Source organism: Saccostrea cucullata, unplaced genomic scaffold, assembly GCF_032062105.1.
Source record: "Saccostrea cucullata isolate Sc308-1 unplaced genomic scaffold, CSIRO_AGI_Scuc_v1 ctg293, whole genome shotgun sequence".
Taxonomy (NCBI): Eukaryota; Metazoa; Mollusca; class Bivalvia; order Ostreida; family Ostreidae; genus Saccostrea; species Saccostrea cuccullata.
Window position 1 is genome coordinate 29,162 of NW_026925189.1, and position 17,123 is coordinate 46,284.

At 33.1% G+C, this 17,123-nt stretch overlaps 2 protein-coding genes across 9 annotated transcripts in view; one reads left to right on the forward strand and one right to left on the reverse strand.

Annotated features, from left to right (window-relative positions):
- Positions 1-6,251: 6,251 nt before the first annotated feature.
- Positions 6,252-8,592, reverse strand: LOC134268274 (BET1 homolog). Its single transcript, XM_062750460.1, has 4 exons — positions 8,456-8,592; positions 7,845-7,945; positions 7,522-7,578; positions 6,252-7,319 (listed from the first exon to the last, which is right to left on the reverse strand). Exons 1-4 carry the CDS (start codon positions 8,472-8,474, stop codon positions 7,164-7,166), a joined length of 333 nt encoding a protein of 110 aa, XP_062606444.1. The 5' UTR covers positions 8,475-8,592; the 3' UTR covers positions 6,252-7,163.
- Positions 8,593-12,444: 3,852 nt separating this feature from the next.
- The window catches only part of LOC134268277 (epidermal growth factor receptor kinase substrate 8-like), a 47,894-nt gene continuing 43,215 nt past the window's right edge, over positions 12,445-17,123 (forward strand). For 6 of the 8 annotated variants that reach the window (XM_062750475.1, XM_062750471.1, XM_062750476.1 and 3 more), the window contains exons 1-2: positions 12,445-12,601; positions 16,007-16,083. In XM_062750475.1, coding sequence (XP_062606459.1) covers positions 16,037-16,083 — 47 coding nt within the window. In that variant the 5' untranslated portion in view covers positions 12,445-12,601; positions 16,007-16,036. Of the gene's footprint in view, positions 12,602-12,649; positions 12,807-16,006; positions 16,084-17,123 lie in introns of those variants that run through there. The other 2 variants (XM_062750474.1, XM_062750472.1) reach the window with 2 other exon arrangements.

Below are 17,123 nucleotides of genomic sequence, written 5' to 3' on the forward strand. Positions count from 1 at the left end.
CTTACCTGAAAAAAAAAAAAAAAGGAAAATTAAAAGTTGCCCAAACTCGAAAATCCTTTTTCGTGGGGGATGGGGGGGGGGGGGTTAGTGGCCAACTTTTTCAAAGCCAACTTACTATCACTTCCAATTTTTTCCTTACAATCCTTGCTATCACTATACTATGGTTATAAAGTAAGGTCTGATTTGGGGGGGGGGCAACCATCCTATCAATGAACATTTACTATAGCAAAGGTTATGTTGGGGAAAAAAGTGGGGGGGGCCAGGCCCCCCCTGGCCCCCCGGATGCTACGTCCCTGTATAACAATTAATTGTAAAGTACATATCCTTATGCTTATATCGACACAAAAGGCTGCACTTCTTTTAACAAGATATCGAAGAAGAAAGATAGAATCCCTGTCTACTCCAAGGCCGTAACTACCATTGAGGCAAGTGAGGCAAATGAATGCAATTGTAGTGTTCTGCTATAAGGCAGTGATGGCATTCCATACAAATGCCTCACTATATGTTTAGATATATTTTTTTTTTTGAAAAGTGAAAAAGTTTTACATTGAACATTGAACTTATAAATTATGCGTGTCTTCGTACTAAATTAATATTTTCAACTTTTGTTTCAATATATGTAAATCGTTCATCTCACCCGGTGCCTCATTGTCATTTAGAACGAATGTAAAATATTAGAAAAATATAATCCAAAATGTTTGTTTTGTAAATTGTTTGATTGTTTAACATCCCTTCCAAGCTTTTTTCATTCATATGGAGACATCACTCCTTGTCGGTAAAGGGCTGCAAGTTTTAAATCTGCACTAGGCTTTCAGGGTCACTGAAGATGATGAAACAGTGAGATATTTTTTGTGCCATCACTTACTGGGACGTAGGACCTCGGGTTTTAATCTCATCCGAAGAACCGGACTATCCCGCAGTGGGATTCGAACTCGCGATGTAAGGATCAACTCCTTATTCTGCGACTTTAGAGCGTTCGCTCTAACCACTGTGCCATTCGGTCGACAATTCCAAACGTATTTCTAAGATTAAATCTTTTATGTACCCAAGTTTCAGGATCCCCCTCCCTCCCCCTGGAAACCCCCGTCACTGACCATCAGGTACTACAGTTGCTCCGTCTGGGACTAGTGCCCAGCACCCTTGCCTCACTAAAAATTTGAGCCTAGTTACGGCCTTGTACTCTAGGTCAAAAAAAAAAGAACTGGCAAGAACATGAAGAAGATGGGATGTTGAATTTACTAGTATGTAAGAAATATCCAAACAGACTAGTACTGCTTTAAGGCAGCTTGAAAGTAGACAGATTGAAAATATGCCAATTTAATTGCATCCTTACAAGCCAGGGGTCGTTAGACGGCAATGTGTTGACTCAGGACACTTAATTGGCTTGCGAGGATAATTTAATTGGGGAGTTTAAGGAAAAGGTACATATATTATATGCATAATATTTTATGTTTCAAAGCTTATCAGTTGACATTGTCATTATATTTTGTGTAATTATATATTATATTTCTCTGAAATTTGTTTTAATAATATACATACTTGACTTTAATTTCAGTTACACTCTGATATGGACCTCATTTTCTGGTACACTGACATTAATACCTAGGAGTATTACTTCCGGGAGTAAAATCACAGGAACTTGTTCCGGAAATCATGGTCAGAGACCAGAAGAGCTTATGCGATAGTAATGCGTCCGGCGTCTGTCCGTCTGTCTGTAAACAATTTTTTCAAAATGCTACTCCTCCTACAGTTTTGGACTGATTTCGATATAACTTGGCACACAAGTAGACGTACTACACTAAGATACATAATTCTGTGTATCGGTTTTTGATTTCAATAAACGGTGTTGCCGTGGTAACTTAAAATAGAAATTTCTGTGAAATTCTTTCAAAATGCAACTCCTCTTACAGTTTTGGACTGATTTCAATATAACATGGCCCAAATGTAGACTACACTAAGATACATAATTCTGTGTATCGGTTTTTGATTTCGATAAATGGTGTTGCCGTGGTTACTAAAAATAGAAATTTCTGTGAAATTCTTTCAAAATGCTTCTCCTACAGTTTTGGACTGATTTCGATAATTATAACATGGCACACAAGAAGACTACACTAAGATACATAAAATAGTGCATCGGTTTTTGGTTTCGATGAACGGTGTTGCCTTGGTTACTAAAAATAGAAATTTCTGTGAAATTCTTTCAAAATGCTTCTCCTACAGTTTTGGACTGATTTCGATATATCGGTTTTTGATTTTGATAAACGGTGTTGCCGTGGTTATTAAAAATAGAAATTTCTGTGAAACTCCAAAATGCTACTCCTCCTACAGTTTTGGTCTGATTTCAATATAACTTGGCACACAAGTAGACTACACTAAGATACATAATTTTTTGTATCGGTTTTTGATTTTGGTGAATGGTGTTGCTGTGGTAACTAAAAATAGAAATTTTTGTAAAATTGTTTCAAAATGCTACTCCTCCAACAGTTTTGGACTGATTTCAATATAACTTGGCACACAAGTAAACTACACTAAGATACATAATTTTGTATATCGGTTTTTTGATTTCGATGAACGGTGTTGCCGTGGTTGCTAAAAATAGAAATTTCTGTAAAATTGTTTCAAAATGCTACTCCTCCTACAGTTTTGTTCTGATTTCAATATAACTTGGCACACAAGTAGACTACACTAAGATACATAAAGAGACTTTATCAATGATCATTATTCTATTTATTGCTGTTTATAAAGTTTCAATTCCCAACTGCTTAAGTACTTTTCCCTTCCTTTGCTACGAGTACAAACCAGTAGGGCTTCAGTCTTGACAGAGACTTCTGGTATAATTTACTTACTTACTTACTTATTATTGATATACTGTGAGTTAAAACAAGAGGCCCATGGGCCACATCGCTCACCTGAGAAGCTTTGACCATTCTGTTCTTTACCAGATTTCACCCTTGTTATACATAATGCATCCCCACCCTACCCCACTGATCATAATTTAGACATTTTGAAATATACACTACCCCATGATCCTTCCATGGGCACATAAGTTTCAGCTTTTCTGGCCCAGTGGTTCTTGAGAAGAAGATTTTCAAAGATTTTTCCTATATATTTCTATGTAAAACTTTGATACCCCATTGTGGCCCCACCTTCCTCTGGGGGTCATGATTTGAACAATTTAGAATCTACACTATACCAGGATGCTTCCACATAAGTTTCAGCTTTTCTGGCCCAGTGGTTCTTGAGAAGAAGATTTTCAAAGATTTTTCCTATATATTTCTATGTAAAACTTTGATTCCCCATTGTGGCCCCACCCATCCCCCGGGGGGTCATGATTTGAACAATTTAGAATCTACATTATACAAGGATGCTTCCACATAAGTTTCAGCTTTTCTGGCCCAGTGGTTCTTGAGAAGAAGATTTTCAAAGATTTTTCCTATATATTTCTATGTAAAACTTTGATTCCCCATTGTGGCCCCGCCCTTCCCCCGGGGGTCATGATTTGAACAATTTAGAATCTACACTATACCAGGATGCTTCCATATAAGTTTCAGCTTTTCTGGCCCAGTGGTTGAAATGAGAAGAAGATTTTCAAAGATTTTTCCTATATATTTCTATATAAAACTTTGATTCCCCATTGTGGCCCCGCCCTTCCCCCGGGGGTCATGATTTGAACAATTTAGAATCTACACTACCCTGGGATGCTTCCACATAAGTTTCAGCTTTACTGGCCCAGTGGTTCTTGAGAAGAAGATTTTTTAATGACCCCACCTATTTTTGTCTTTTCTTGATTATCTCCCCTTGCGAGGGGATATGTCCCATCATTTTAACAATTTAAATTCCCCTTTTTCCAAGGATGCTTTGTACCAAGTTTGGTCAAAATTGGCCCAGTGGTTCTTGAGAAGAAGTCGAAAATGTGAAAAGTTTACAGACGGACGGACGGACGGACGACGGACAAAATGTGATCAGAAAAGCTCACTTGAGCCTTCGGCTCAGGTGAGCTAAAAATATTTCCGAAACAAGTGCCTGTGAATAAAATCTATGCATGCTCAAATAAATGAACAGTCAAACATCGTTATCTCAAACTTGATGAGACTGGAAAAAAAAACTTCACAATATCCAAGGATTCGAGATATCCTGAATATAATCCATAAAGAACTAAATATGTCATAACGCAACGAATGCCCCCGCAGGCAGCCAAAATTTCAAATGCCAAATTTAATTAGTTTTAAATTTTTGCATTCCAATTCGACCTGTGTTTTCTGTTGAAATACCTGCATATGCAATTTCAACCTAACAGAGTACATGCATCCCTACAAAAGTTAGCAGAAACTGAAAATTTATTTTTGTTTTAAGTTAAAGCGGTATAACTCTGCCAAAAATCATCTATAAACCATGACTAAATTCGAACCTGACCTGCATTTCCCAATGACTTATCAACAGGTCAATTAGTTTGAGCTGAACGTGTGCAAAAGTTGCAGATGAAGAATTGAAAGTAAAGATGATGGAATGATGGAACAAGGTAACATTACATGTGCATATGTCCCAGTCATTGCATATCAGGGGCATAAAAAATTATTTAAACTTCAAAATCACATCAACATATCCAGAGATATTTCAGTATATCGGTGTATGAGATACAGATGTTCAACAAATACTATAGTCTGAGAAAAAAATTCTGACTTCAAATAAATCAGCTAGACCTGATAGTGAGCAAATAGAAAGAAGACATTAAAAATTTAAAGAAATCTTTTCAAAGATTTCATAAAATCATTTATTACAATGATACATGCTAATACACTTGAATTAAAATCACACCACTGCAATCATGCAAAGGTGAAACAGAGTAAACAAAAGTTTTAAAATACTCTAATCCAAGTTTCCTTTGTAAATACCATCTAAGTGAAATTGTTTTACACTGTCTAATTTTCAATATCAAATAAAATATATGTACAAGATTCAAAATTTGTACTTTTTTTTTTACATGTACAAGGCAAAAAAAAAAAACCTCTGCCATTTTAACATAATCCTGAAACTTGCAATATTTATATTGGATTTTAGCGAGAAGCAATGACCTTTACAGCTGATGCTTTACATTTAAACCTGTATCATAAGTACAGAATTGATAATAGATAAGAAAACCTTTCTAGTGGTCATAGGTATGGTTTTAGGGGTATAAACATGTGAAGGCCATTAGCTGAGGGTAGGGTGGTTATCATTTTCTTCAAGAGCAACAAATTTTTGCTTTAAAAAAGCCCATTATTTTCATTTAATTAAATGTTGAGCTAAATACAAATTTATATCATAATAGAGCTTTTGTACATTGTCCTAGTGTAAAAGTAAGCAGTCAACTGTAGAAGTCAGCGCTCCTCGCAGAAGTCCACTAGCACACAAAAGAGACTGTTCACAGCCATAATTGAAATGATTATTTCATATTATAAATCTTACAAGTCATCTATTGCACATTTTTACATGCCTGGGTGTTTTACATAATTTACATCTCAAAAATTTACTTAATAATGACATATATGGTATGATGTATGTAATGCTTGAATACATGTTCAAGGAATACTATTTTGAAGCAGTTAACTTCTGAAAATTAAACCAAAATGCAAAAATTGCTCCATAAATATACAAAAAAAACTTAGTTTTTCTTTCTATGATTTATAGTACACTGTAACAGTATGGAATCACTTGATGAATGATTCTGAAAGGTCTAACTATGAGGGCATTTCATCCACCCTGTTCTCTATTACTCATATAAATTATATGGGCAATATAGTACAGAGTGGATAGGATGCCCTTGTGGTCTTCCTACGCTCTATAGTAACAACAGGTGCCGTATTCACAATTGACCAAAAATGCTACTTCAAATAAGTGGAAAATGGTATAATCAATAAGCACTGCAATGACATCAGGAATGGCACAAGTAATTGAATAAAAAAGAAATTGAGAGCAAGTGATCACACACATAAATAATAAGTACAACCAAGAAAATAAAATGATCGAGTCTCTCAGTGGATGGTTCAACTACGATAATTTGTAGCTTTGAAAGAAAAAATCGATCTGAATTATCTGCGATAGTGAAATCTTAAAAGGTACAATATCAGAATGTATTGATTGGCTTGACCAAACAGTAAGATGAAACATTCAAAAATCAACTATATTTGCAAGGAAATTAAAAATCCTATGTGGAATCATCATTTATAGAGAAAACATTACATGCATTATCAGTGTCCAAACAGCAAGAAACATTCAAAAATCAACTATATTTGCAAGAAAATTAAAATACTATGTGGAATCATCATTAGAGAAAACATTACATGCATTATCAATGTCCAAACAGCAATATAAGTGATCTATATTTGAAAGATAAGTTCAACATCTCATGTCAAATCATCATTAGAGAACACATTACATGCAAATTGAAAGTTTAACAGCACGACTGCTGATAATCGAATTTTATATATAATGTCCACAACATCTTTGTTATACATATCTCAGAAAAATGTGTGACAGTCATATGTTTTGATATTATTTCCAGAGAAACCATTACAAAAATTAAGGAATGAGATGGCAAATACCAGTAATTGTTAATTTTACCACAAAATTAAATATATACGGGTAATATAAATCAATGTGTAAATGTATGACTAACATTTTATGACTGACAAAATGCTGGAAAAAAAATGTTTTTAGATAAAAATAAGATAACATCTTATAGCTGGGTTCAATATGACAAAACACTGGCTTGAACAATGAATAAAAGTCTGTCTTCTTCTTGAGAAAAAAACGCTGCCAACATCTTATACTGTATCTACATGTGTTCAAGATAATGATCAAGGATAAAATACATAGTTAGACAAAAAGTAATTTTTTATATTTACATTTGACTTCAGTATACCCACAGTATGCGATATATCAATGATACCAAAGTTAAATGTATAATATATTCCATAGAGTTGTTCGATTATTCTAAGTGTATTTCAAAAAAAGTTTGATCTCATAGCACATTTAACTAAAGCCTTTTTCAGAGAAAATGTAACAGGAGTTCATTTCACACATCCACTTGGACTAGTCATATAAACCGGTAAATGTTTAAACATCTGTGTTTATGATTTGGCAACAACAATAATTAATACAACAAGTCAACCATCTACCCTGGATCACCTGAATCTAACAATCACCCATATAAGGAAGAAGACAAATAGACAAAACGTAAACATGTAACACCAGAGCTTTGGTCCCCCGGCTTTTGTGATGGCTTTTAATCGGCCCATGGAGAACTGAAGAAGGTTTCCTGATTTGTCGTAATCTTCATCCTGTATTACAGAAAAAAATATCAAAGTTCATGAAATTCTTTTTTTTTATTATTATGTATAAAATTTTATAACCATACTGTGTTGTTTATTTCTTTTTGTTGAGTAATTACATCATCAGTAAATAAATTCATATTCCTTATGAAAATACACATAGTATTATTGGTATATGATTGGAATACACTGAAATACACAGAAGACATACCATTTCTTTTAAGAATTTATTATGCTCTCGGACTTCATTCCCAATGTCAATTGTCAACTGCAAAAGATATATTATTACATGTATCAGTCAATGATAAGGTTCTGTACATGTTAGTTAAGTTTCTTTACATGTACATTTAGTACACATTACATCCATATCTTGGAACAATATCTAAATTTCAAAAGAGAGAGTTTAAACAATAAAAAATAGTCTTCTTTATCTCTACAATTGCATGAAATCTTACTTTTTTCATTTAAGTTTTAACTGTAAATAATAATTTTTTTCATTATTAAGATGTATTGAATGGCAATGCATGACATTACTGATTTTAAGGCTGAGACTTTGCTAGACAACTCCTGCTCTTGGCGATCATTTTCTGACTCCAGCATTTGAGCTGTCGGTTGGTAATATCCTCCTTCATTGTCTAAAAATAATGTATTTGATGTATTATTTTGTTTTCAATGATAAAAATACATGTACTATTATGAAAAAATAATTTATCAGTCTAAATGAAAAGCTGATTACCCTCTTTAAATAACACGTTTCTAAAAATCATATTCTAAGATTCAAATGCATACAACTTAAAATTGGAACTAAATACACTTTTCTCATCAATAAAAATTTGGAATAAAACTAAAAGTGTATCACTCAGTTATGCTTTGGACTAATTAGCTGAGTTCACACCAGTGGGCTTATGGGATTGACCATGCCAACTACTGAGAGAAAAAGTACCAGCCTTTAAAAACTTATCTGAATCTAGAAAACTTTAAGTTGAACATGATCAGTATTCTACCTGTCATTTATTTATTTTCCATCTGTCACAAGACCGGTGACATTCAGATTCTTGTTCGTAGATCTATTTAGGCCATAACAAGTACATAACTGGAATTAAAAGTATATAAAGTTCACAAATGGTGAGTTTTGTCATTCATACTTGCGTGAGCTCTTCTCATTTTCTATTTTTTTCCAGTAAGCTGAAAGTCAAAACAGTGCCAGGCTGTCACAGACTTGCAACTTCCTGTGTAATACGTCACGAAATACGTGTAGCTTTGACTTAGTCACCTCAGTGCTTTATAATAAAAATACTTCGAACGGATAAAAACGGAAAAAGGTGTTGAATGCAAATTATCGGCGTTTATGCAAATTATCACGCAAACCAATCGATTGACCACATCAGGAAACAAAAAATTATTTATTCCTTAATCACACCAGGAAAAAAGACCACAAAGGCGCATAAATATGAAATATATTTTTTCAGTGTACTATACATGCTATATATGTTATGAAAATTATCAAATCAAATAATATTAATAATCGTGATTATGTAAAAATTAGCGATTCCACACAAAAATACCCCACTATACTTTATATGCGTAGTTCCCCCCCCTTTTTGACTTTTTCTTTAATTTAGTTAAGTACTTCAAGTTTGTTTAATCGCCTGCATATCATTTCCAAAATTAAAAGATCTAGTTTTCATTTCCGACATTTTTCATTTCCGAATCAGACTTATAATTATATTTTTGAAAAGTATAAAATTATCATGATCAGTAAAAACGTAGCAAGGTTTTTGAAATGGGGGGGGGGGGGGGGGGGGGGGGGGGGGCATGTACATTTAGAAAAATTCATTATTTTGAACAATACCTGAAAAATTTGACAAGCAGACAAAAAAAAAAAATTCTTGCTTTCAACACTACATTTTCCTTGAAATTAACTGAGTGTCACTATAAGTTTTAACTGTAAATAGCCTTTAAATGAACATTATTAAATGTATTGAATGGCAAAAATTACTAATTTTAATGAACTTATGAAACCCCCCCCCCCAGCATGTTGCTACGTGCCTAATATTTTTCATGATCGAAATTAATGTAAAGTTTTTATGCCCCCGTCATCGAAGATATATACATGTACGAGTATAGTTTTTTTTTTGCCCTGTCCGTCTGTCTGTCTACATCTGTTTGGCTGCAAAAACTTAAAGGCAAGATTTTTTACCATGTTGTAAATTGGAATAAAGGTGAGGGAGGCGCTTATTTTGATTACAGGTGTGAATGCCTTGGGGGGATTAGCAGTACTGAGAAAAACTACCTGTTCAACCTTATCTAATCCCTATACACAGGAAGTTGATTTAATACACAGTGAAATACCCAGATGTCAAACTTTATCTGTGTTGGGGATTTTGAGACAATTTTAAAATTAGTGGTAAAAAGTTTTTTTCAATTATATATTGATTTATTTTTGACTGTTTGAAAACATCCCTGAACATTTAAAAAAATTATTATGATATCATATATAAACTCAAATATTAAAATAAAGATTCTTTTAGATATTAATGTATGTGTTTAAAAAAAAAAACTCCTGTAACAACCAAATTAGACTTAATTCATTCATCCTCAGGATCCTATCTATATTAATTAAATGAAGAGAGAGAGTCGTGTTAACTACATTTGAATTTTCACTAAAAAAAAAATCAAACCTTAATAAGACTTTGTCACCATGAAACATGCCAAAAAAATTGCTTGTAAATTCTCATCTGAAAAAAAAAAGGAAAATATAAGTGACCCATGATTAGAAATATTATTTTAAAATTTAATTACTTCACACAGTGCTGTTCTGAACTTTATGAAAAACATGTCCACTTTAGGTTTACTATTTAGCATATTAAAATTAATATTAATATCGAAATTTCATTTGAAAAAAAAAATGTACTAAAGGTTAATTTTTAAAATATGCATATTATATTATAATCTGTTCAAATACTAAAGGTATATTAAATTCATATATTATCAATATTAATAAAAAAAAATTCATAGTAATACAGTTTCTGTATACCATGTTCAGTAAACATCAAAGGATCAAAAGTTAATTAGAAGGTTATTTACGAGTCCCAAACATTTACAGGGTATACACAAGGACCTGTTAGTAAGTTCCAGCATCCAATGATGGACCCTCATGCACTTGATTGACAGGGCTTGTGTTTTTGAAGGCGGGGCTTAAAATATCTGCCTTTAAACCTTGCCCATAACTTTTGACAGGGTTTCATATTCATTTCATATGGCTGTCATATTTCACGGGTGTATTCCTTGTTTTGGTACCACCAAATTTGACCCCATGACCTTGACCTTGGAGTTTGACCCATTTTTACCAAAAATTTCCGAACATTAACCATAGCCATAACTTTTGAATAGTTGAAATACCTGACACATGTATTCACTGTGACAAGACCTTTCATTGGGTATAAAAATACTTGACCTTTTGACTTTGACCTTAGAGTTTGGCCAACTTTTAAAAAAAATTATCATTGACCATAATTTTTTGAAGCGTTAGAGCTAGGGCTTTCACATTTCACAGGTGTATTCCTTGTGACAAGACCTTCCTCTGGGTACCAAAAATTTTGACCTTGACCCTGACGTTTAACTTGCATTTGAGAAATTTCAACCCTCGCCATAAGTTGTCATGGGCATCGATCAGTGTTTCACAAACACATTCTTATTACTGTTCGTCCGTCTGTCTGTTTGTTTATCTGTTTTTTTTTCCACAAAAACTTTAACATTATCCATAAAATTTGATTGATTGGAACCATGACTCTCATACATGTACAGTATTTCACATGTGTATTCCCTGTGATAAAGCCTTTCTTTTGGTACCAACATACATGTATATATGGCCTCTTGACCTTTGGTTTAACCCAATATTTAAGAATCTGACGCAACATTAATCTTTGTTAAATTTTGAACAGTTGATGCTGAGGCTTGCATACTTCAAATGCATATTAATTGTGACAAGGCCTTTCCATGCATAGGTGCATGTAAATATTTTTATCTTTTGACCTTGCTAACTGACGTTTTAAGTTTGGCCCACTTTGACACTGTAACCTTAGGCATAACTTTTGAACAGTTAGTATTAGGGCCTTCATATTTCACAGGGTGCAATTTTTCATGTCACAATGTCTTCCCTTTGACACCAACAAATTTAACCTTTTGACCATGACCTTGGAGTTTGACTTATTTTTGAAAAAACGTTAACATTGGCCATATTTTTTGAACACCGAGTTGGTGCTAGGGTTATATTTTTATGGCAAGGCATTCCTCTGGGTACCTTTAATTTTACCCTTAGACTTTGTCCTTGGGGTTTGACCCACATTCAAAAAACTTTGACCTTGACAATAACTGTTTATGGTCAGTGCTAGTTTGTTTTTTAATTATTTCACACTGAGGTACTCAGTATATTCATTGAGAACAAGTGCTTTCAAGGGGGTAGCATTTTTTCCAAACAAAAGGTTGTAAAATTTACAAACAATGGTTATTAGTACGACCGTAAAATTTAAGAACAGCTGTCTTTAACAGTTAAACGGGATTAAATGAAATCCTTGTTAAATCAACTTATTTGTCAGAGGATTGTCTCGGTTAAGGAATTGCTATCTGTTAGGAGGCACAATATATCTATATTATATATATAGTTGATGTCGAAATATTTAAAAATAAATTAGGATAGTTAACGATGAAAAACCTGATTGAAGGTATCCCCTTTATAACACAGGTCTTAGTTGAAAGTTGTATTTAATCAGTAAAATGTCAAAATTATATGGAACTCAAAGAGATGTGTCGCAGTCCTGTAGGCCATATGATAGGCCTTATATATATAGTGTCTTTTTTTAAAATTATTATTTTCCTATTAAAGCATTATTCCTTGCTCAGTCAAAGGGGAAATGAATGAATAATCATGTGATCACAGGTAACTTTTTTGGCTGTTCCATTTGGGATAGTTTACATGCACAGGTGTGAAAACAACAAACAAATTTGATTAAAGTGATTTCCATGACAATTATTGTAGTAAAAAATTAGATTGCCTTGAAAGTCAAACAGAAAATTTAAAAATCGCTATCAAAACTAAAATTACTGCCCTGCGATATCGATAAATAACCTTTCCAAGGTGAGAGGAGGGTGTTAAATCGTAGATTGGAACAGCGTTAAACAAGCCTCGCCCAAAGCACATTGATCTAACGTTATAATTCGCCGTGTGCCGAATCTTGTGTGAAAACTTTTATTACTTTTTCTGAAGTTCATTGATAAAGAGGAAATAACGGGTAAGTTAGGAGGAAATAGGAAAAAATAACCCAAGTGTTGTGATTCACTTTCGTTTTCGAACCTCGCCCAGGTGCATGATTTGTTTTGGTGTTGGCAAATGGCGCCATGATGCATGTTTTTTGTTGATATGTGTGTTCTGAAATCGAACTGACGGCGAATTGTTTTGCTGTGTGACATTGTAAGGTGCATATTTTTATCACTGAGGTAATATATTTATTAAAACATGGCCATGTTGTACATGTTCTAGAATTTCAGTCGTCCTGTCAACTTTGTCACACATGGGACAGAAAAAAACTTGCAGACTCTAGCTACCCGACATGACGAGTTTCATATAAATGAATAGAAAATATTGGAACACTCATTATAACTGTTTGTAATAATCTGTCAGATAAAGTATTGCATTTGCTCACAGTTCTGTATAGGCCATTTTTGAAATAGTGTGAAAAATATCATGAATATAATATCATTTATAAAGTATCAATGAACTGTCAGACTAATGTATAAAAAGTTGTAATAGGAAAGGAGAAATGTCTGGCAGGACTGGGAATTGAACCTGGGAGCTGCATCTTATATACTCGATTCTCATTATATCGCGGGTTTCGTTGTATCGCGGTATGTTGCAAAAATTTGGATACATAGCCTTTATTCTTTTTACTGATGGACAATATGTTTTTGTTGTCTGAATGTTTACGTTTTTGATGATTAAAAAGTATGGAACATCCGTTTGAAAAAAAAAAATTTAAAAAAACATAATTATACATATTTCCAGTCACGTTTTTTATTATTTTTAACCATTAAATCTATAACCTAGTAAAAATTATACCATAGTTCATCTTTTAAAGGTCTTAAGTCTGTATATTTGTTTACTCTTCCTGTAGAATTACATCGTAAATTCAAAAATAAAAATTGAGGTCCATGTCATCTACAAGTTTCCATGATTTCCCATACCGCGATACAATGAGACTCTCCAATTTAGGAGGTAAATAAGACTTCCTGTTTTAAAGATAGACAATAACTTAAACGATGCAAGCTTAGGAAATAATTTGACACTAAAAAGTTAGTCCATAGATTGGTTTATGAATATTTTTTGATGAAAGTTAAAAGTAAAAAATTGGAATAACACTTTTTATACAAAAGGATTAAGCACCGCGATATAATGAGACACCAGTATACTATATATTCAGATGCTTGACCGACTGAGCTACCCACGCTAATATCCACGCCCCCCCCCCCTTAAATTGTCTTTGACAGCAAATTCTTATTTGCTTCTGGCAGTACAACTTCCTACAAGTCTAGGGGGAGGTCAACAGCACCATATCTGTAACACTATTTTATTTTATGTATGTTAATTGTTGTGTTCATGACTATATGCCATTGTATGATGGTGTTGTCAATAAATGAATTGAAATTGAAAAAAAAAATTGAAATTGTAACACTAAAGGGGGAAATGTATGGTAGGTCTGGGAATCGAACCAGGGACCCCCACCTATAATGATTCTATCCTCTGGTTACTCTGGTATTCCCCCTCAACCCCCTTTTAGGGAAGAAACCCATGACCCCCTTCATTTAATGATTTAAAATCATGTATACTGAAAGTTTGTGACATAATTCCTATCATTTTTGATGAAACAATTAAAGGTACAACTACAGTAACCCTATTTATACTAAGTTAAATAAGTGATTGTCAGTTACTTAGTACTTGTTGTATGGACCCTGTTTGGTCCTTCTACCCACTATCAACAACATTTTAAAGTTAATTGCGTTTAGCATCAGTATCCTAAATATTATAGGGAAAGGTCTATCCATACACAGTACCTGAATCACAAGGGTCTCTTTTAACTAATTTAACATTGCTTACTAAATACAAATGAACCAAACATGGTTGAAATTTAACTGGGGTTTATGTTATAAAAAAACCCATAAACTTTAATTTCTATTCTTTTAAAAACTGTAAGGGGTTGCTCTATGCATGTCTATAATATTTTTGTATCATTTATTAACACAACTGTTTATACAGATGACAGATTGCGCAGTGTGTAAAATCACTTTCTTTTTTTTAATTGTATAGATTTGATTTGAATTGAACCAAACACCTTCCTGGTTGAGACTTAATGTTATCTTATGAAAAGTTCAAGATATATACATTGATTTATAGATAAGGTGTACAATCAGACATATTGCGCAATGAATACTGATATTATATATATGTTCAAGGTAAATAAAAAAAGAAAAGGCGTGTCAAAGTAAGAATTTTAGGAACATTGTAGCTCATTCATAAACTCAATTTACGCTATATATAAAGTAAAATGAATTTTTTGGGGCCCAAGGGGAAGGGTGGGGCAGCAAAGTTTAAACTTTAGAATATATACGTCAAGAAATTCATAATAGATAAAAGGTAGGAACTAGGTAGTGAAACCACACGTAGTCATATAACCCAAACATTCTCAAGTGTATGGATTTAGCTGTTTTAATGTTTAAATTATATAAACTTTGGGGTTAAGGGTGTAGTGAAAATTGAGGATGAAAAGTATACAGGAAAGAAAAATCTCACTTGAAATCTTATTCAGATATGCAAGGTCATGTTACAAGTGTTATTGATACTGTCAAACATCCCAATGTTGTGTGGATTCAGGTAGTTATGTCACGACTCCTTTTATGCTTAAGTGGGGCCACAATATGGCTCAAATGAGGAGGAAGAGAGAAAGAATATTTAAAAAAAAAAATTATGATGAACAGCAGGGCCAAGACTCAGGTGAGCATAGTGATCCATGGGTCTTTTTTTTAGGGGAGTTAGGACAGCAAATCAAGTCTTTTATTAAGAATTGCTTATGTCCCAGTGCTAATGTACCGGTGATGAACCAAAGTATGAAAAATATCAGTAATAAAATATGAGACTGAATTGAGAGAAATCCTAAGATGTTGCAATAGCCAGCAGCATTCTTGATTTGCTTGGGCTAATCATGTGTATGCAAAAGCAAAACAAACATTTGTGTTGAACAATTTTTGTGTTTCTAAAAAAGTTGCTTGCAATGTAGGGTGTTTTGACTTTTGCGTGTTATTTAAACATGACCCTTTGACATTGCATGCACTGCAAGAAGAATTTCCAGTATTGTTTGCTGTAAACTTTCTGTGAGGAATTTGATATTAAATAACCATGATTGTGATTTGGATGACAAAGTTTCTGCTTATTAAAACCTGCATGAGAACTTGGTTAAAAGGATAATAACATTCCATAAATGATGTCTGCAATAATTAAATGCGAGTTTTCGAGGGGTTTTTAATTTTTTTTAATTTTAAAGAACAAATTGCCCATTAATTCTAAACAAGGTAAATAAAAAGAACATAAATTTATATGTAGATATATAAGGATTACGATTTTTTGATGTGTTCTTTGTGTGTTGTAGGCGTGGGGTATGCAGTGACGTAGTGTGGAAATGAACGGCTACGATCACTACGGACGGAACGGATTTCACCCTACAAAGTAAGTCTATATTTATAGAAAAATAGATCAGCCTTATGCATATATACCAGAGATGTTTAAAACATGCTGCTTCATCAACACTTTGTAAACTATTTGCTGAATTGTAAAGGATATATCATTCCATGCTTTTGCCAAGAGGATTACCAATTGTTTTTGTTCTAGATCTACTTTTACTAATTTAATGCATTGTGACATTTCTCATTCCTGTAGTAACCTACTTTTACATTCATAGTGTAGAAAAATATATACAAAATTCAAGACTGTTAAATTACCAATTCAGGCCTGGTGAAGGGAATTTTCTGTATTATAAACATTATGCAGAAGATGGTTGTATTAAGTTTCAGTCCTCAAATAGAAACTTGTATTAGTGTCGTCTCTGTTGAAAGCCTCCTACAGTTACATGTATGAGTTTTCAGGAATGTTATTTTACATAACAGTTGACTTAAATTTGACACCAAGTATGCATTATAAATTTATAATTGTATTTAACATTTATTGTGAGACTTTCTTTTTTGTGTGAACTGACATATGAATTAGTATAGTGAATTCATGGTCTCTCCTGGTTGGTTCATAAAAAATAGTGTCAAGCTTGTGTAGTCTTTGTATTACAACTCTGTGGTTTAAGATGCTGTTGTATTTTCCCTGTATTCACTGGTATATTTTAAGTCAAGATGGTGTGTCTAAATGAATTGATGCCTTATTCAGAGTTGTCAGTTTTATTTTGTGTAAATTAGACAACAAAAATTATTAAAAGCAGTCACTGTAGATCAAAGTAACTTTATCTGGTCACTTTTATATCTCTATAATTTAATTAGTTACTTTTTCCCCCAATACTTTGAGCACAGTTTTTGTTGATCTATAAGTTAAACAATTATATAAAGCTTATATACTCATTTATTATGTGAAGATGAACCACTTTGAAGAACAACCTCCACAAATTTCTCAACTGTCCCAGCTCTATTTGTGATATCTTTTAACCCTAATGCTAATAAATAGGGCTAATCTGTGGTTCTTGATAGGGTTAACTCTCTTGATATTAA

Coding starts and splice junctions, on each gene's coding strand:
- LOC134268274 (XM_062750460.1), bottom strand. Junction 7,579..7,844: donor AAGTCTCAGCCTTAAAATCA/GTAATGTCATGC, acceptor TATCTTTTGCAG/TTGACAATTGACATTGGGAA. Junction 7,320..7,521: donor ATAAATTCTTAAAAGAAATG/GTATGTCTTCTG, acceptor TCTGTAATACAG/GATGAAGATTACGACAAATC.